The 20,531-nt window shown below is 42.9% G+C and overlaps 1 protein-coding gene across 1 annotated transcript; it reads left to right on the top strand.

Annotated features, from left to right (window-relative positions):
* Positions 1-3,283: 3,283 nt before the first annotated feature.
* Tctn3 (tectonic family member 3) lies at positions 3,284-20,261 on the top strand. The gene is made up of 14 exons (XM_021633040.2): positions 3,284-3,683; positions 3,834-3,957; positions 4,123-4,241; positions 6,480-6,607; positions 6,831-6,939; positions 7,029-7,144; positions 7,625-7,660; positions 8,149-8,229; positions 9,217-9,342; positions 10,334-10,441; positions 10,866-10,960; positions 11,204-11,357; positions 13,748-13,885; positions 18,797-20,261. Exons 1-14 carry the CDS (start codon positions 3,464-3,466, stop codon positions 19,031-19,033), a joined length of 1,791 nt encoding a protein of 596 aa, XP_021488715.1. The 5' UTR covers positions 3,284-3,463; the 3' UTR covers positions 19,034-20,261.
* Positions 20,262-20,531: the final 270 nt, after the last annotated feature.

The following is a 20,531-nucleotide window of genomic DNA, read 5'->3' as shown; positions in this document are numbered from 1 at the left end:
CTCTTTTGAGAAAAAGGTTCCCCACAAAGCCAAAACTGTAGTTGGGGATCAAAAATAAAATTTCACAAGAGGAAGGAGATAAGAGACCACTTGGCTGTTGAGCGTCTATAATGCAGAAGCTACAGCAGGTGGGGAGCACACAGCTGTCTGGGCTAATCCTCCAGCCAAGGATGAAACCACCATCCAAATTAAAGCCAACTAAGCAAGCTTTATTGACTATGCAGAGCAGTGACTCTGGAGCAGGGTTTGAGTAGGGTCGGTTAGCTTTTCAGGTCTCCTTTTCTAGGGAAAAAGGATAACGTAAGGATTTTGCAAGCCAGTTTATGAGTGTTTGACAGATCATCTTGGCATAACATCTCAAGGTTCTTTGGCAGAACACCTTATCTTATCAGGGTAGAGTATTCGTGAGTCAAACTTGAATTTATTCTGACCATATAACAAAATGGCTTTTTATCCTAAGGGGGGATTAGGCTGGTCCATCACTTGCTCACCATCTCTACCCAGATTCCCTTTCCATGTTTTTCAATTTCAAGGTCTGTTCATGTCTGCCAGTGAGTCTGTGAACAGCAGACTCTTCTGTGATGTTTAGCTTTACAATAGAGTGAGGGAATGAGAAAGGCCAGAATTCATTGTGACTGTAGAACAAAAATTTGTCTAAATTCTTCCTGTTTGCGGAAATCCTAACATAAAAAACTTGATTCTCTAGGGATCTAGTATTAAAATCGAAAGACAGTTTTACGCAGGATGAAATTTGTTCCCATGTGCCAAGCAGATGCCAGTTTTAAGGTGGAGTCAAGTGTTGGGATGTGTTAATATGACATCACCTTAGAAGAAGAGAGTTCCTAATTAGATCATATGATTCCAGCAGCTGTCTGTGTTTGAGAGGAAAAGCGTTCAGCATGTGGTTGAAAACATAGCAGATTGGCTCAAGATGGAAGACTGGGAACAAATTCTAACCCTCTTCTTTCCTCTTTCCCAGACTTCTACAAAGTAGAGAAAAGTTGGAGGGACACGTACACTCATGCCCCACCCCCCTGCTGGGACCGGAATGCAGGGCGTGTATCATGGTAAGCAAGCATTCTGCCTCCGAGCTGAACCCGGCCCTGGAGTGTGGAAACCTGAACATAAGAAAAAGTAACTCAAGAGATAGCTGAACAGTATCTCCTTACCAGGAGACAACCCTGAGTTATATCGGTCAGCCCGAGTTTCCCAACCATCATCTGGGAATACCTGAGAGAGGAAATGCAAATTGCAAACTTTGAAATCTGAAAGATCTCGTGCTCAGATACAAAACAAAGTTTAGAAAGCTAGGCGCAACCTGAAATGAGATGATCTCCCGAGAACTAAAACTAAACGGAAGGAGTTCAACAAAACGCTCTTCACTAAGTTCACACGCGAACGCGGTTCGCACGACTAGGCATGGGGCGCGTCGGCAAACAGGACACAGAAAACTGCTTGCTGTGCAGAAATTATATCCTAGCAAATACATGTAATTTGAGCAATATGGATTTGGCCCTTGAGAAACTATGAGATACGGGGCTGGAGAGGTGGCTCAGTGTGCAAGAGGGCACTCTGCTCCTCCATAGGACCTGCAATCAGTTCCCATCATCCATACCAGGAGGCCCACAACCACCTGCCACTCCAGCGCCAGGGCACTCTTACCCTCTCTTCTGTCCTTCACAGGCACTCACACACAGAGAGACTTACACACAATTAAAAATAAATCTTGAAAAATAAAAAGCTTAGGGATCCTTAGCACCACAAATGAGAGTGTATTAAGGCCAAACACTGTATATACACACATGTATTTACGTCATAGTTCACCACCCAATCGCAAAAACATTTTGAGAATACTTAAGAGCATAGAGATGTATTTAGCTACGGATTTCAAGGCCTTATAAAAATTAAGGTCTTCTTGGAAAATATGAGCAATCTCAAGTGTCCCAAATCTTCTCTGTCTGGAAAAGAGGTTGATTTTAAGGAAGTAGACCAGAGCCCAGTTAGGTAACCTCTGGCAGATCTAACTTTATTACCCGGAACAATTAAAGTAACCCAGATGTTGGAATCGTGGCTATGGGGAGATGACTGGCAAGTGGGTTTTGATCATACACAATCCAACTTGCTCAGTTCAATAGCTCTTAGCCACCCTAGGTTATTTGTGAATTAATTACAACTTTAAAATTAAACATTTAACAGCTCAAGCGCACGAGGGGCCCACCACATGTATGACAGCTGTACATGCCTGTGTCTACCAGATTAGCAGGCATATAGAATGTTTGTGCCAATGGGCAGCCAGAAGGGGCATACCACTCCTGATTAAAGCACTCTCTGGAGAGTGTTATAAAATCTTCCATTTAAAACGGTAAAACGGGAATATACTTTTTCCTTGGTTCCTTGGCTATTTCCATTTCTGTATCTTACTTTTCTTTCTCCTCAGGGGAAAAAAATGTTTTTAAATTTTAATACCACTAACTCCTCACATTCTATCCCACCCTGTTTTCTTGTAGTGAACTTCTCCTGGCACTACCCTTTGCTGATGTGATGCACTCACTAATTTATTTTATTTTATTTTATTTTATTTACATTTCGATAAAATTTAGGTTGGTAAAGTGTTTGCCCGGTGTGCATGAAGCCAAAGCCATGACGTCTGTGATGTTGTGGTGGCCTGTATGACTGAAATTCCAGCACCCAGGATGATCGGAAATTGAGTCATCCACCGCCACCACTTGAGTTCGAGGGTCAGCCTGGGATTCGTGAAACTGAGACTCAGAAAGGGGGACGGGGGAGGATAAAGAAACTCATGGAATTGAATAAGCATCGCTTTATTGTACTTTTTAAAAATACCGTAGTTTTATAGTGAAGATATTTCTTTTTTTTTTTTCTTTTAGATTTTATGCGTGTGTTTTGCCTGCATGTGTCTGTGCCCCTTGTGGGTGTCTGCTAACTGTTTTGAGTCTCAAGTAAGGAGCGTGATCCGTACTCAGTTTCCCGGCATGCTTAAGGGACGTGGCTTTCGACGTGTTTTTCTCCTTGAGATCACGGCCCTTCCACAGAAAGCGCCTCTTACCTTGGGAAAACCGACCGAAAGAGACAAGTAACTCCAGTTCCTGCCTACAGGTCTTGCCTTCGTGGAAGACCTCACTGGATTCCTCCAGGTCCGCATAGGGCACCGACGCGACGCCAGCCGCCATCTAGCGGCTGCAAGCGGCAAAGGGGACTTGGGCCCTAGTGGTTCCCTGCGGTTGCCAGGTGACGGGAGCCACGCGCCGCTAAGGAGGGGGGCGGAGCACGAAGGACGCGCAGGGTCGCAACAACACGACCTTCCATTGGCTGAAGAGGGCGCGGCCACCGCCTGAGCCAATGCGCAGACGGAGGCAGATGACGTCGATACGACCACCCCTCCCCGCGCTCGGTGTCTGGAGACGGAGGCTCCTGTCTTAACCCTCTGCGGCCCGGCTGCCCCATGTGCACCCTGCGGCTGCACCTGCTGACGATGGTGGTCCTGATGCTTCCTGACGCCGCCCGGCCGCAGCCCTCCTCCTCAGCCCTACCCCTACCCTCCTCCTCGGTCCTGGGGCCAGTGACGCCCGAAGTGGCGACTGCAGCTCCGCCGAACTCATCTGAGGGCCCTGCTCCCTGGACCCCATCAATGCCCGAGAACGCGACCACGGACCCCTTCCCAGGTAAGACAGCGGGATATGGGTTGGAAATACTGACTTCTCATGTCTAAAATTCGGTAGACAAAATTGGCTTGTCACGAAGCCTGGTAGTAGGGCTGTCCATACGGGAAAACTTTGGGATGCTTCATCTTGCTTTACTTCTTGCACTTATAGCCCTACCGATCTGTGTCTGTGACTTGACTCCTGGTACCTGCGATTTAAACTGCTGCTGTGACAAGGACTGCGAACTTCTCCACCCCAGGACAGTCTTTTCCTTCTGCCTTCCTGGAAGCGTAAGGTGAGCTGCCGTGCTTTGAGTGCCTTGGGTTTTTTTCCTGGGAGCTGAACCATCCAGTAAAACAGAACAGCTGCCCTCAGAGCCTCATATTATGGGCTTGAGACATCGGTGGGTGTGGGCCCACTCCCCTAACTCTAGCCTCAGTATCTTCGTCTTTCCTCATAGATCTTCAAACTGGGTATGTGTGGACAATTCTCTTATCTTCAGGAGCAACTCCCCATTTCCTTCCAGAGTTTTCACGGATTCCAGTGGAATCACACACTTTTGTGTCCGTGTGAACAATTGTGAGTAGAAACAAGTTTGGTTGCTCTTGTCATTTAACATTTATTTAAGACGTGACTTTGTCTTTGGGCCTGCCCTGTCGCTTTCCTTTTTTGAGTCCCCATCGCTCACCCCTCCTACTCCTCCTTATTAGTAGAGGACATTAGTAATTTCAGAAAACTCCACTGACTCTCCAGTACCTGTAAAATACCGTTAGCCTGGCAGTCATGGTACACTCATCTCAAGTTTTTCTCTAATCATTTCACCCTGACCTTTTATTTTGGCCAACTTTGTGTTCCGAGTCCTCAGTTTTTCCTTAGTTTTTGTTTCCTCAATTTGTCCTCATTTTTTACCGTAAGTTTTATTTGCTTTTCTCCTTGACTCAAGTGGTCCTCTTTCTCCTTGTATTTTGAACATCTTAGCTCTCCTAAGAATCCTTTGTCTCTTGCCCGAGTTGAAAGTGAACCCATGCTTGGAATTCTGAAGGACTGGTTTTAAGTCCTTCCTTTAGAACTGGTAGAGTTAATTGTGTGATTGTCAGTTTATATGAATATTATGGCTCTCTCCAGATAAATTTAAGTCAGCCCCTTAAAAGGACAAACTGATTATTTATTTACCATGAATAGTACTTCCTGATAATGATCAGCAAAAGGGTCTCTACAGCATGGTGGAGTGGAAAGAATGGAAGATAATTAGGAGATTGGGGATCTACTCCTGGTTTTGCTAGCTTGCTCTGAGGTCCTTGCAACTCATTTGACTCTGAAGATCCAGATTTCCTAATGGGATTGGAGAGATGGTCTCTAGGCTTCTTTTCAGATCCACAGTTATATCAGAATGTAACTACCTTTAAACTGTTGGATGATAGTATGTCATGTGTGATGGTGAAAATTAACAAGAAAATATATTCTTTTTTTTTTTTTCTTTTTGGCTTTTGGCTTTTTGTTTGTTTGTTTTTCTTGACAGGGTTTCTCTGTGTAGCCTTGGCTGTTCTGGACTCACTTTTTAGAACAGGCTAGGCTTGAACTCACAGAGATCTGCCTACTTCTGCCTTCCTAAGCGATAGGATTATGGGCACGCCCGGTTATATATTCTTGTTGTGTATGTATGTAGCCTTCACTTGTATGTCATCTCCTGTATCCAAGTGATGTAAGAAATGTTCCCCAATTATCCCTCATTGTTTAATAAAGATGTTAAATCCTGTTACTGGGCAGAAGAGAGGTAGGTGGAGTTGAGGGGCCTGGGCTTGGGACTAAGAGACCATGAGGCAGAAGGACAAAGAGTGGGAGACAGAGAGAGAGAAGATGTAGCAGGTGAAAAGAAGGAAGGATCTCGGTAACTAGATGGATGGACTAGGAGCACAAGGTCGAGGGCAGTGGGCCAGGAGGACACTGATGGAGTTAACTGTCCTTATCACCACTTTCATCAATACACCTATGCTGAAGTGAGGGGCAAGTGACAACTTGCTCCTACTGATAAAAAGCCATGAAAAGAATCAATAGATATTGAACCTCTAACCTTATCTCCTCTCTCCACTCCACCTTAACTTTTGCTTAAGGTAGCAATAACTGGATTTTCTAGGAGGTAGATAGCCTTTCTGTGCAGTTTCTGGAGGAAGCTGGAGAGCTGGAAACCTGAGCTACGGAGATGCAGGGAAGAAGTGGAAGGTGGTACACAGACCAGGTGTCAGTGCCCCTGTGCCCAAGCAGTACTTTGTTCTGTAAAAATTACATTTATTTACTATGAGTGTATGGCAGATGGACACACACGTACATGTGACATGCATACATGTCATTATACACTTGTGGAGATCAAAGAACAGCTTATGAGAGTCAGTTCTCTACTTCAACCATGTAAGTCCCGGGGATTAAATTCAAGTCATTGTCAGTCTTGGTGGCAATCACCTTCACCTGCTGAACCACCTTGTAATACTTTCTTACACTCTTATGTCCATCTGCATGAGATAATGTATTTGATGTACCTCAAGGTTAAGTGTTTTTTGTTGTTGTTGTTGGTTTTTTTGTTGTTGTTGCTATTTTGGGATTTTTTGAGACAGGGTTTCTCCATGTAGCACGGCTGTCCTGGAACTCTCTTTGTAGACCAGGCTGGTCTCAAACTCACAAAGATCCACCTACCTCTGCCTCTCAAGTACTGGAATTAAAGGCAGGCTACACCACTGTCTGGTTAATTGTTTGTTATGTGAGATACTTATAAAAAGAAACACTTTTATCTAAGTCTCTGTTTTTTGTTTTTTAACATTTTAGCAAAATTAAACTATTTCCAGAAGCTCCCAACAGTCAATGCAACCAACTTCGAGGCCCTGGCTGCAGAGTTTGGGGGTCAGTCCTTCACCTTGACATCAGAAACCCAGCCGTCAAAACCGTTCTATAGGGTGAGTCTGGGGAAGGGCATGGGATAGTCAGGGCTTCCCGACAGAGTACAGTTGGCAGTGTAACTTTGCAGTACCCTCCTACAATGAAGTAAACCATTCTCAACCGTGCCTCATTTTAGAGGACAGTAGACAGACTCTCTACTTAAGCCTGGTTTCTGCTTCCTTTTTCTGGGCGGTTGAGGCTAAGCTTGCTGTGAATAACTTCATCCTGTATTTTATTCAGGCTGGGGATCCCATCCTGACTTACTACCCCAGCTTGTCTGTGGTGAGCTTACTGAGGCAGCCTGCAGCAGTGGGAGCTGGGGGATTTTGTGCCGAGAACAATCCTGCAGGTGGGTCTGGAGCAGGAGTATACCAACCTTTTGCTTTTTTGGAAATAGGCTTTCTCACCCACTGCTGCCTTCACTCTTTGTGTTATAAGGTTTCCTAGAGAGTAAAAGCACAGCCTGCACTCATTTCTTCAGGGACCTGGCCAGTAGCTGCACCTCAGAGCCAGCCCTGGATGCTGCCTCTTACTACAACTTCACAGTCTTGAAGGTAAGTGTTCCTCCGTCCCCACTCTCCAGACTCAAATCACTCAACCTCACTGTGCAGTTCACATGCCACCTACTATTGTGGGCTGTAGAAAAATCCCTAAGCACAAGTCACAATTCCTAAGATCTACACTGCCAAGAGGCCGATGGAAAACTTAGAGACGGGAATTCCATGATAAGGCCTTGTCACCCTCCTGGCTGGTGGGTTTCCTTGAAGGAGCAGTGACAGTTCCCTGTTTTGCCAAAGTTCTTGCTTTTTGAGTGAGCTCGCTCTGGGTGTACAGGCCTTCAGTCCAGCATGGCATCCAGCTCCACTCTGACATTTTGTGAGAGGAGAGTCAGGTAAAAGATCAGAGGCCACTCAAGTACTTTGATCTTCCCCTTCCTCTACCAAAGTCTGTGTGGGGTCATAGGAAGTGGAAACTCCTGGTGATTTTATGGAAGGCATATGCACCCTCATGTCTCCATTCTTTGCCTTTCCTAGGTTCCTAGAGGTGTGACTGATCTACAGAATATGAAGGTATGATGCCATTTATCAGGAAAAGTGATAACTGGCTGCTGTGCATCTGAGCCATTTCGTTATAGATTATAATAATGGAAGAGAATGTAGGTGTTTTGTACCACAATCAAGTATTGCTCTAGAAATAGCTTCACATGTTGGTAAGTCTAGAAAATACCCATTAAATCAGGTAAATGCTGTGCTTGGAGTGGGCATCTCTAAGGCTTTTCATGTAATAGTGGGCATTGTCTAAGAGGGGAGGCAGAATACAGAACTCTTTACATCTGATTGGCTGAGGCCCTTGTTTCATATCTGATACAAACAGCATTCTAAGAAGGTTGTCTTGAGATAGGCTGACTCAGAATGGCTTGAATTTAAGTCATCAGGCACTGGAAGGAGAGCAAAGTGGTGTAGCCAAGAGGAAAGACAATTATTCATTTTAGCATAATTCCTAGCTGGAAGAGAAAAAACTTTTCAATTTCAGTTGGTTTGCTTTTTTCTCTTTCAAGTTCCAGGTTCCTGTAACGGTTGCCTCACAAAGCAGTCCTCCTCTGCTGGCTGGAAACACATGTCAGAATATCATCTCCCAGGTATGAAACTCAGATTCTGGTGCATATTGGTCAGGATCAGCAGAGGGGCCTCATCTTCTGATAAGGGATAGATCAGCGGTTCTCAGCCTTCCTAATGCTGCAGCCCTTTAAGTTCCTCATGTCGTGGTGCCACCCCCCACCATTATATTGTTGCTACTTCGTGACTGTAATTTTGCTCCTGTTATGAATCATAATGTAAATATTGATGGGTTTTGATGGTTTTAGGCAACACCTGTGAAAGGGTCAGTCAATTCCCAGTGGGGTCATGACCCACAGGTTGAGAATGGACCCACTGGACCAGCATGACTCACTGAACTGCTGAAGGTCATTTCAGCGTCAGGAGTTGAGCCCATTGCTTTCTTCCCCACCGTGCTTCAGTCATGTCCATCACTACTGTCCCAGTGTTTTAGGGTCAGGCCCTTCCTCGGCACACAGAGTCTTGTGCCACCTCCTACCAGCTTTACACATTTCCGCCTGCTGACATGGCATCCTCTCAAAGTCTGAGATTAGCCCACTTTAGTTTTCCCTTATAATCAACACACCGTGTAAAGGAGTAAGCATTATCCTAAAGTATGATTTTTAAGGACTGCACTCCCTTTTGTCCCCAGATACTATCTTTATTTCTCTTCAGACACTTAAGGGTCTAGTAAGGTTTCCATTCCATGTTTGCCTTTGTCTAATTCTACACCTGCATGTCTTTTCCCACACTCAAAACTCTTAACTAAGCATGGGGTGCAGGTAATCCCAGCAACTTGAGGCAGAGGCAGGCGGACCTCGTAACTAAGCACACCTCTTCTGTGAACTTTTTCTAAGAGCCGCGTGCAAATGCATTATCAAGCCATCTTTACCATGGCATACTATTATTTTTGGTGTGTTCCAATCACTATGTAAGTCTCTTGCATGCAGTTAAAACACAGAAGAGCTTTCTGTGCTGAACACAGTAAACCCACCACTGTTTCATAAATTGATTCTTCTTTCACCTTTCAGGTCATCTATGAGATAGAGACCAATGGGACCTTTGGGATCCAGAAAGTTTCTGTCAGCTTTAGACAGACCAACCTGACTGTCAAGCCAGGTGTTTCCTTACAGCAAGACTTCATCATTCACTTCAGGGTCAGTAGCCTTCTCACAGAGAGAGTTTTAGGGGATGAGTCCTGAAAAAGAGCACATTGCAGAGCCAGTGTCCATACTGTGTGTGTGTGTGTGTTTGTGTGTGTGTGTGTGTCTGTGTGTCTGTCTGTCTGTCTGTCTGTCTTTGCACCTCTTTCTCTACTAATATATCTAATAAAATCTCCCGCTCTGCTTTATAGAAAAGAAATAATAGCACTCTTCCTGTAGTGCATGTGAAATGGAATCAGCATATTAAGGCCTGCTTTGGTCTTACTTGAGGTCTTGACATGTACTGTTCCTTAATTTGGCTAGAGTGACAGGTATTCAGTACATGTGTGTCATTAACATATTCTCTGATGCACTGTTTGGGCCCAACCAAAACGGTACTGGAATCAGAACGTGTTAAAGATGCTCACTGTGAGACTGTGGTTCAGTCAGCAGCACACAATTCCTTTACTCTCTTTTCTCATTTTTGAACGTTCATAATCTTACTGCCCACTGAACTTTGACTTCTGTCCTCTATCTGCCTTTCTACCCCTTTCCTCCTCTTAAACCAAGCAGAGTCCTTTCCAGGTCTGTGAACAGCTTGTGTCTCTCACAGTCCTGATACTGATTAAAATTAAATGTATATTTAAATGCCTCTGGATTCAGCCAGGCCCCACATGGCACGAAATCAGTACCAATATTTGAGACATAGTGTCGAGGGATCCTTAGTAGATCCTTAGTAATCCTTGGCAGAATGAGCATGTAGTGAATTTGAGTGTTCAGATTGCTTATATCAGGCAGAGAGCACTTGCCTAGCATATGCAGGACCGTAAATTTAATCCTCAGTACTCCCAGGAACTCAACAGCAAACAGGTAATTCCAGACTTAGAGAGGAAAGCCAGGGAATAGTGGCAATAATGCCGCAGTTCAGAGAGGGAAGAAGTGAGTCCGGCGGGAAGAGTGCAGTGGGGAAGCGTGTTTGCACAGTAATGTCTTCTTCCTTCTGCAGGCATTTCAGCACAGAGAGGCTGCTTTTCGCACTGGCCCTAGAAGTGGGAATCCTGGCTACCTCATCGGGAAGCCACTCTTGGTGCTAACTGGTCACTTAGGTCACTCGGTATCTTTTTTGGAGTTGGGTGGACTGTGGCAGTCTGACAAATGCTGCTGACCTTTTGGGTTTTCCAGTTCTCAGGGTTCTGCTGGGCCTTGGTATTCAGCACTTTCCTCACTGAAGTGTACTGCGTTCTTAAATGTTGATGCCTCCCAAGGCATCACACCCCAGCCTAGCTAACAGTGAACGTTATACTGACTTTTCTTTATTGTAAGTAAATATCCATATGCTAATATACGGTTAATCCTTTTTAGAAAGACATTATTTGTCTGGTTTTTTAACTACTAGAGAAAATAAATTTGTGACTGAACTGGCAGTATATTAATATAATACAAATAATGCTTAAGGAAGGGTGGTAACATCGATTTCCCAGCCCCGCCCACTTCTCTTATCTGTAATAATTGCCTTGACCATCATTCCTGTACCTCAGATGACCCTGTTGAAGAGCGAAGGTAATGGAATTTGCTCTGTTAAGAGACACGAAGTACAGTTTGGAATGAACACAGTATCTGGGTGCAAGTTAAGGTAATTATTTGCCTCAGAGCGCTTTCCACAATTTTGTTTCTGTTTATAGGGACTATGTAGATGTCGTAACTGTTTAATATTTTAAATAATACTTAAGAAAACAATAGTCCTTAGATTTGTGGAGTGCCTGCTAAGATGATTTCTTCCAATCTCTATCATATTATTAATTTTATATTTGAATACTAATATGGTGTCGCTCCCAGGCTAGTGTTCGACTCCAGCTTCTACGGTCTTTACTTTCAGACCCAAAGAGGCAAATTGTAGCCACTTGCAGACGGAGATTTACCAGACTCTTCATGGAAGTCCCAAACCAGACCATGTTGCCATCTTTGGTAATGCTGACCCAGCCCAGAAAGGAGGGTGGACCAGGATCCTCAGCAGGAACTGCAGTGTTTCGGTAAGGAAGGAAGCCACCTCTGACTGGCGGACAGCAAGGCCAAAGCCAGCCTTCTTTCTGCCTGTCTTTATCATACCAAGAACAATGTAAGAAGGTGTTCCTGTTTGAGGTCAAGTACATTTTCATCTAATCTATTTTCCTTACTTTAAAAGAAACTTGCAGAGAATCTAGAGCAGCAGTTCTCAACCTGTGGGTCATGACTCCTCTGGGGGTTGAATGACTTTTTCACAGGGGTCATCTAAGACCATCTGAAAACATAGGTATTTATTTACATTATAACTTATAACAGCAAAAGTACAGTTATGAAGTAGCAATGAAAATAATTTTATGGTTGGGGGTCACCACAACATGAGGTACTATATTAACGGGTCGCAGTATTAGGAAGGTTGAGAACCACTGATGGTTGCTTATGGTTCAAAGCCATGCCATGTACTTCAAATATTCTCTCATATTCTTTTTTTTCATTACGTTTATCATGTTAGTGAATATGTGTGGAAGTCAGAGGACAGGTTGGAGAGGTGGTCCTATCCTTCCGTGTGGGTCCTGGGGGTGATGAAACTCAGCTTGCCTGGCTTGGCAGCCAGCAAGCTTTACCTGCTGAGCCACGTTTCCAGCTACACTTGCAGTCTTAAATATTGCTCAATATGGATTTGTTTATGAGGCTGACAGCAGGCTTGTTCTCTTACGATTGCAACAGGTCAGGTTTTTAGGACAAGGTGTGTGGCTCTGTGTAGAACTCTTGCCAGGTTCTCACTGCCACCAAATAAAGATCACACTTTTCACATTTACCTAAAAGCTATTAACTGTTTAAAAGTTGAAGTCGAATAAGATGCGTTTTCCCACACCTTGCAGTTATTTCTCTTCGGGTACTGATTTAAATATGCCATATCTCTGTTCCAAAGATGTACTTGGCTCCCTGATGCCTTTAAAACAAAAAACAAAAACAAAAAAAAAACAAAACTGTTTGTATGGCTACAGAACCTAACCTTAATGTGTCTTATTTAACTTGTCATTGCTCATGTGTTATATCCTTTTTTTTATTCTTTCAATCCAAGTTGTCTGCTCAAGGCCATGGCCTTTCCTATCCTTGGTCCGTAGGACACTCTTTGTAGCTGTGGCTTTAATGAGTGTTTCTCCTTGAGTGTTTCTAGCTGTGTGCCTTTTTGGAAGTTTTATTCTTAATTAACATAACCATGTGTATATATGGTCTGTTTGTCAGATTTCAGCACATTCATGCACCATTAGTAATCATTTCCATCTCCTTATTGTTGCCTTCAGAGCCTGCGAGCTCTTCTTCTCAAGAACTTTTTTCTTTCAGTGCTGGGAATTAAACCTCCAGATTCTGCGTGAAATACACAATCAGTTATTTAAAACTGTAATTGCCCTACTGCGCTTGGAGTAGTTACTTAAAACTAGTTTCCCTACTATGCTGTGAGCACTAGGAATTCTTCTTCCTGTTTAACTAAAGCTTGGTGGCTTGCTACTAACTATCCCACTTTACTCTCTGTGTACCCCACCCCACCTTTAACTAGTCTCCCCTAATCACTGTAGAATTCTACTCTTGTCTGCTAAGCTCAGCATTTTCAGCTGGGTGGTGGCAGCAACACTTGAGAGGCAGAGGAAAACGGGTTTCTCTGTATAGAGTGAGTTCCAGGACAGCCAGGGCTGCATAGAGAAACCATATCTTAAAAATCAAAAGAAGAAAAGATCAGTTCTTGCTTATGAATGACAGTGTACCCATGTGTCACTTATTTCATAGAATGTAGTGTTCTCGATGTCCATCCATTTTACTGCAAATGACAGGGTTCCGTTTTCTTTTTTTCTTTCATGAGCAAATGACTCTTACTCCATTAGATGGATACCACACTTTCTTCATCCTTTTATCCATTAATAGGAACCTCAGTGGAGAGCCGATGTTGGTTGTTGTGAGTGGCAGTGCAGCTATCTCTTTGACATGCTGGTTTCATTTTCCTTGATTATACACCTCCAAGAGCAGAATAGCCAGACCATATGTTAGATGTATCTTTAGTTTTCCAGAAGAATCTTCATCCTGTTGTTCATTTTTAAATACAACTTTTTTAAGATTAAGTACATTAATATGGCCTGGTTTTGTGCTTCCTCTGAGCCATATGGGCCTTCTATAGTATTACACGAAGCTTTAAAAACAATAGCTGCTCTGGAGATGCTGAGAGAAGATGGCCCAGCAGTTAAGAGCACCCATTGGTAGCTCACAACGGTCTAGAGCTCTACCTACAGACAATCTGACACCCTCTCTAGCCTTCATGGCCACATGTGCAAATACACACAGAGACACATGCAAACACATAAACAAAAATCTTTTCAAAAAAACAAAAAACGATGGCAACTGAGTGCTTCTTTACCTTCTGCAGGCTGGTAACTGCACTTCCTGCTGTTTCATACCAGTTTCCCTGGAGATCCAGGTGTTGTGGGCATATATCGGACTTCAGTCCAACCCACAAGCTCATGTGGCCGGTGCCCGATTCCTGTACCAGTGCAAGTCTGTACAGGTAAGTCATGTTCCTCGCGTGGTTGATGGCCAGGCCATTGTTGAACTCCTGAGAGGCAGTGTGTGTGTTTCTTTAGAAGGAGTCCCCAGAGTCCATTTTCCAGTCTTTTCAGCTTTGAAAATTCACGTTCTGTCACAGTGACTACAACCTTCCTCATGGCCCCATCCAGATTTCAGTAGAGGCTAATTTCATTTAAATAGCCCTGCTATTATTACTACTCTGACCACAGAAAGCATTTTCTATGCATGTCTGTTCACTCAACTAGTCTAGGCACTCAACTAGTGGTGTTTTGGAATCTGTTGAGTGTGAATAAAGTTACAGGTGTAGTTCCAATTCTTGCTTTTATGGGCTCCATTAAGTAAATGCTTTCATCTGGAGTAAACATAAGTCTCCTGTTTATAATGTGCTGGAGAACAGACTTAGCATCTGCCTTGGTTCTAGAATGTATAATCTCTGGTGCCTTTACAGATTCAAAAATACAGTATTTTTACATAGAAATAATGAGGTGAAATGATTTGTGTTTGAACTGGTTAACTTTTAATGAAAACTGAAACATTGAAATTTCTGTTTGTTGCAATATATTTGCTTGCCAGAAAAGTAACTGGGGCCTGCACGTATGTCTGACACAAAGTACTTTTGCTCTCCCAAGCAGCAAGGTTGGACCACTTGGTGGTCTGTGCCCATCAGCAGCATTAACCCTCAGGCTATCAGGAGGGTTCCTGTTCTTTCTCTAGACGGATATGTTTCTGGAAGACTCCTATAGTCTGTTCCAGAACCTGCACTGAATCCACTGATAAATTTTCCTCAACTATAATTTGAGTTCTGTTGACACAAGACTGTTTTTGTGTTTCTTCTTTTCCATCGTCTCTGACTCGGGCGTTACAGCCGCCCACTGACTGTTTTCTTTTCTAGATGTTTGACCCTTTGTCTTTTTCTGGTAGGACATTGCCTGCTATGTTATTCAGTCCTTCAGTCTACCTGACCAAGTAGAAAGTAGTTAGAATTTCAGCTGTATTTTGATCGTGAATAACTGAAGAACCATTAGGTAGTCCAGTGATAAGATCGAAAAGGAATCGCAGAGGAATGGAGATGATGCACCTCCTGGCTCTTGTTTTGGCTTTGGCTGGATAACACAGTTAGCAGCCAGAACTCTGACCTAAACACTAGTGCACATCGATTTTCTTCTTTATAAATTTTACATCAAATAAAGCATTAAAACCCAACAAAAAGACATTTAAAGAAAAAATAAATAAAAGTAAAACAAGACCAGAGGGTAATACTCACAATATATGCACCTGATGGTGTTCTTTCCAGTAGAATAAGAGCTGCGTGTATCAGTCATGAGTTACACTCTGGCCAAAGACATTCTGTTCTAGCTCACAGTCGTGAGTGTAGCTGCAAAACACAACTCTCAGAGGAAGCATCCCCAGATTTTTTTTAATAATTTATTTAATTTTTATTTTATGTGCATTTGATGTGATGATGTCAGAACCCTTGAAATTGGCATCACAAACAGTTGTGAACTGCCATATGGGTGTTGGGAATTGAACCCTGGTCCTTTGGAAGAGCAGACAGCACTCTTAACCACTGAGCCATCTCTCCAGCCCCCATCCCCAGATTTTTAATAATAGTTTTCATTTGTAATGATTTGATGGAGAACATGGTGATTTAAAATGGACTAAAATGCAGTAAGCTTCAATAAGCTACAATAATGCATAGATGTACATCCTGTTATAAAAGCCAAACAAACCCAACCCAAAACTCTTCATGTTGTTGGTTAGTAAATTTTATGTTGAAAAATGGATGTTGATGCATTGTAGATTGAAGTGAAACAAATAAACCTCAAGCCTCAGGCAGTGTTGACGATGATTCCTAAAGGAGACAGCATAAGCTCTTATCACTGAAAGTAGAAAGAAGTGAAGTCAACCACACAGAACAGAACTGAAACCCTAGCAAAAAGAAATGTGCTGCCGTGGCTCTGGCATTGTTTGTCTCACAAAAGAAACGAGGCGAGCAGAGTTTGAGGGAATTGTTTCAGTGACTCAGACACACTGAGCAATGAGTTCTCCAATTTTGCCTGTACATAACTTTAAAATGCAAATACCAAAACAGTTTAATACACTGAACCTTGTCCTCCACGTGGTAATAAAAATTCTCAATGGCTCAGCATTGTTCAGAATAATTTAATGGCCTGGGAAGTGCAGTTCCATCCCTTTGACCTGGACAGTCATCTGGACAGCATTTACTCTAAACCTTCATACAACTGTGAAGAGTTTCCTTGGTTTTAACTGGAGCATAATAATTGTATATATTTATAAGATACAGAATGGGCTTTTAATACAGGTGTAATGATCAAATAAGAATAATTATCATTTCCATCTCCTCATACATGGCCTTCCTTTCCTTTGTAAACCCTGCCTCCACCCATGTTTTTCTTAGGTTATTATCTTCCCATTTCAGTGAAAGGGGAGTTTCTGTATCTGTTTTCACTGATGCACTGTTTTGAAGACACCTTGAAAATCCCATCAAGTAGCAGCTCTGCTGAGTGTATGTCCCATGTGCAGCTAAAAGGACCGCTATTCAGATAGCTTATTTTGTGCGGCTTCTTAGCCATCAAAATGCCACCCAGGACTCAACACTATATTGTTGAGGAGACACAGGTGTCACAGTTGCCTTCTTGGGCTCATGGGTGTCTGTGAAATCAGTTCTAGGCTGAAAAACCTTTTCCCTGTTTTGGAAACCAATGGAAAGCAGCCAGACACAGAGTTTGAATGTCAGGGGTCTCAATATCCAAGCTCTCCTGATCTGATCATCCCCGTTTTATATATCTGAATATAGTGCACTGTACCATAGAAACATATATATGTGCTTGATATGTTTATTTAAAATTTAAGATAAAAATTTTAAAAAGGAATCAGACAAGTATACATTAAGATAATCAGTTTGGGGCCCAGAAAATGGTTCTGCCAATTAAAGGCACCTGCCACCAAGCGATATGAGTTTCATCTCTGGGCCCCACATAATGGAAGGATGGAAATAACTCACACAAGTTGTCCTCTGATACACACACACACATACACACACACACACGCTTCATGCATTCAGAGAATAAAAATAAAAGAACTTAAATGTAGAAACTAAAGAATGGGTTTTGTTACTGATAAATACTGTGTAGGTGGACAGGGCTTGGGTATTTCCACCTGAGGCCGCTACCCCTTTTCTAACCACTGCTCCATGAAGTGTCCTTCCAGGAAAACTAGCAACTAAAAGTCTGTCTTCCCCCTGAAGGCCCTGAAGTGGGGCAGAGCAGCTAAAAGGACATTAACTGAGTTCCTACACAACTCTAAGGCTGGAACTAAAAATTTACTTTCCATTCCATCTTCCATCCCAATGTATTTTTGAGCATTTTGGCCAGCTCACTTTATTCCAAAATTGTTAATGTATCTCATTTTCATTCCAAAGTTCCTGGGGACTAAATTAAGGTTCTAACAAAAATCCCTATCATTAGTTAAATTCCAAAGAAAACGTAGTATTACTTGTTGTTAAGTTTTCTATGTGAAGCATGCCCTAATTATCTTTTTCCAGTTAGTCTCAGCTAGTTTTCAGTGTCTGGTTGGAGTCTTGTATTTCTTGAACCACTTTAGCCAAGGCAGGCTGTTCTTGGATGAATGTGGCTGAGCATCTCAGTTCTCAGTTCGCAGTTCTCAGTTCTCGCCAACGCTATGGCGAGTGTGACTGCTTTACAAAAGAGCCCCTACAGCCACTTCAAAATCAGAATTAAGTAAAGCTCTTAAAAGAGTACTTCCAGGCAAAATTACATTTTTGGAATCTGTTTGATGTTTTCAAGAACCACAGCAGATGCTAGAGAGATGGCTTGGTGTATACGAGCGGACATCTCTTCTAGAGGACCCAAGTTTGATTCCATATGGCAGATCACAACTGTCAGTAACTCCAATTCTAGGGGATCCGACAACATTTACTGGCCTCCCTGGATAGCAGGTGCACATGGTACACAAACATATGGGCAGGCAAAAACATTCATGGCCATAAAACAAAAATAAATAAATAAATCTTTAAAAACACATATAAATAACTAAATAAACAAACTCTAGCAGGTAGTAGGAATATTCATGAGAGTGATGAAGGGAAAACAGGATAGCTTCATTCCAGGTTCTAAAAGATTATTATTTACTGTCAAATTAGAATCAGAGTTTGTGTGGTCAGCACAAGGTCAAAACAAAGGAATTCACTTTAGGAACATGACACCAGGTCCAGCTGCATCTAGAAGTCCTTTCTCTGAAATTAGATACAGGGTCTACCAGACATGGTCATTTCTCCTGGAACATCCCTGCTATTTGACTTGCATTATAGACGGCTGAGGAAATCTTTAAAGTCTACGAGTCTATGAATTTGATATTTGCAGTACGGTGATTTTGTTTGTTTCTTTGTTTTCTTCCCTCGATTCTTTGGTTTTCAGCCATCCTCTGATAGGGAAGAGCTGCTAAGCATGTGATGGTTTGGTCATCTGGCCTTTGTGCTGTCAGGCAGTTCCCTAGTTGGAGACAGTGAAAGTCTCTTTTGAGACAGCTTTTTGTATAGCCCACACTGTCCTCAGATTAGCTGTAGTCAAGGATGATCTGAAACCTCTGATCCTCCTATCTCTGCCTTCCAAGGACATGTGTGCCAGACTCTGAGAATGAGTCTTGAGATGCACCTGTTCAAATTCTGGGTCATGGGTCTGTTGTTTGAAATGTATCTGCTTGTATCTCACACAAAGAGAACTACATGGGGCCATTCAAGAAGAAGTATCTTGTTCAGAGCACATGTGTTTTCAGTCCAAAGAAAGTAAAGCAGGTGGAGACTCCATGAAATGTACCAAGAGCTCACCTACCTTTGACTCTCTCCCTGTAGGAGCACCAGAAAGGAATAGAAGTTTCTTTGACTACTGTTGTGAACTTTGTGGACATTACTCAGAAGCCAGAGCCACCAAGGGATCAACCTAGAATGGACTGGAAACTGCCATTTGATTTCTTCTTTCCCTTCAAAGTGGCATTCAGTGGGGGGACCAGTGTTCAAAAAGACTCAGCCTCTCTCGTCCTCATCCTGTGCATCTTTCTACTTGGAGTTCTCAACTCACAGACCAAGTGAAGAAAGAAAATAATCAGGTTTCATTTTTCCCTGTGGGAAACTCTTAAGACAGCCTACTTATTTTGGCTAAACAGGTCCTCATGTACTAACGGTTACAGGATGGAATTTAGGGAAACAGAACCCAACTAAAAGGAAAAAAAAAAAAAACAAACTAAAAACCTTTTCCATTTACTCACTATGTAGCCTTGACTGACCTAGAACTCCCAGTATAGACTAGGCTGGACTCCAACTCACAGAATCTCCCCAACCCTGTCTCCCCAGTGCTGGGATTAATGGCATGAGCCACCATGCCCAGCCAGGAATCTTTGTAAGTTGAAGATGGTGGTCTAGAAAAGTGATTACACTGTTCCATCATTCTAGTGCTCTGCCCAGAGCTCCACAGGCCTTTGGGCACACAGCGGGGTTGTCTGCTTGTAAAGCTGGGCAGGCCAAGGGCCTCCGTCTCTCCACGTTGACTTTTGTCTGTCTGCAAGATCTGTCTAGCAGCTCACAGGCACATGCTCTTGCTATCACCCAGAGTGAACTCAGAATGGCTAGGCCTGCATTAGCACTGACACTTCAAGCCAGGAAACTGCTGGCTCTATATTTTGTCTTGCTCTTTTTCCAAAGTGTTGCCACCCCCTTTGCCCAGACCTGAGTTAGGAGTGTAGTTCTTTCTACTCATTTTCCAAAGTGAATGGAATCCCATCTCCTCTTCTCACTAGCAAATGAACCCACCAGTCCTTTCTGTCCTTCCCTACTTTGTTGTGTTTGGGGGGGGGGGTGATAAAAATGCCTGAAAACTCTGTGAAGTCCAGCATCATGGCAGAAGTTGACAGCCTGTGTTACACCCAGAACATTTTTATGTGTATGAGGCTTAAAGGGGAGTGGAGACTCTCATAAACTGTACAGTAGTGTTCAAATAAGGGGACTTGGTTGTTTTTCTGGCGAAATATTCTTCTTTTAGTCCAGTTTTATGCCTGATATCTATTTGAAGATGTTTCTTTAAGGATAAGGTATTGGTAGCTCACAGAGCCCTGACGGCCTAGCCAATCAATCCACAGATGGTAACATGCACACAGACTTCTTGAGGTCATTTCCTGTTCTTCTTGAGTAAAGACAAATTGGTTGAAAATTATAGTATAAAGAAAAACAAAACTTGAAACGTAAAGACTCATTCTGTCCACTTAATTAAAGCAAGTTTTTGATGGAAGAAATGACATTAAATCAAATTGTTTTAATTTAATAATTTATTAAATTCTTTTTTTTTACATTAAGCCTTGGAATACGACAATGAACATGAAGTGTTAGGATGTAAAAAGAATAAGTCCAGTGAAAATACGTGAAACCTGAAATTCGAAGGCACCATCCCCATCTGAGCAATATGTGCCACTGGAGACAGTCAGTGCAGCTTGCATTGAGGGTGAGCTTTGGCCACATAATGAGGTTGGCACAAACATCAAAATCTGCGGGCCTGGGAGAGTGAATGGGCCAGAGAAGTGACCTGGGGACCTGGGAC

This window comes from Meriones unguiculatus, chromosome 1 (genome assembly GCF_030254825.1).
Source record: "Meriones unguiculatus strain TT.TT164.6M chromosome 1, Bangor_MerUng_6.1, whole genome shotgun sequence".
Classification (NCBI taxonomy): Eukaryota; Metazoa; Chordata; class Mammalia; order Rodentia; family Muridae; genus Meriones; species Meriones unguiculatus.
This window is presented reverse-complemented; position numbering and strand designations above follow the sequence as displayed.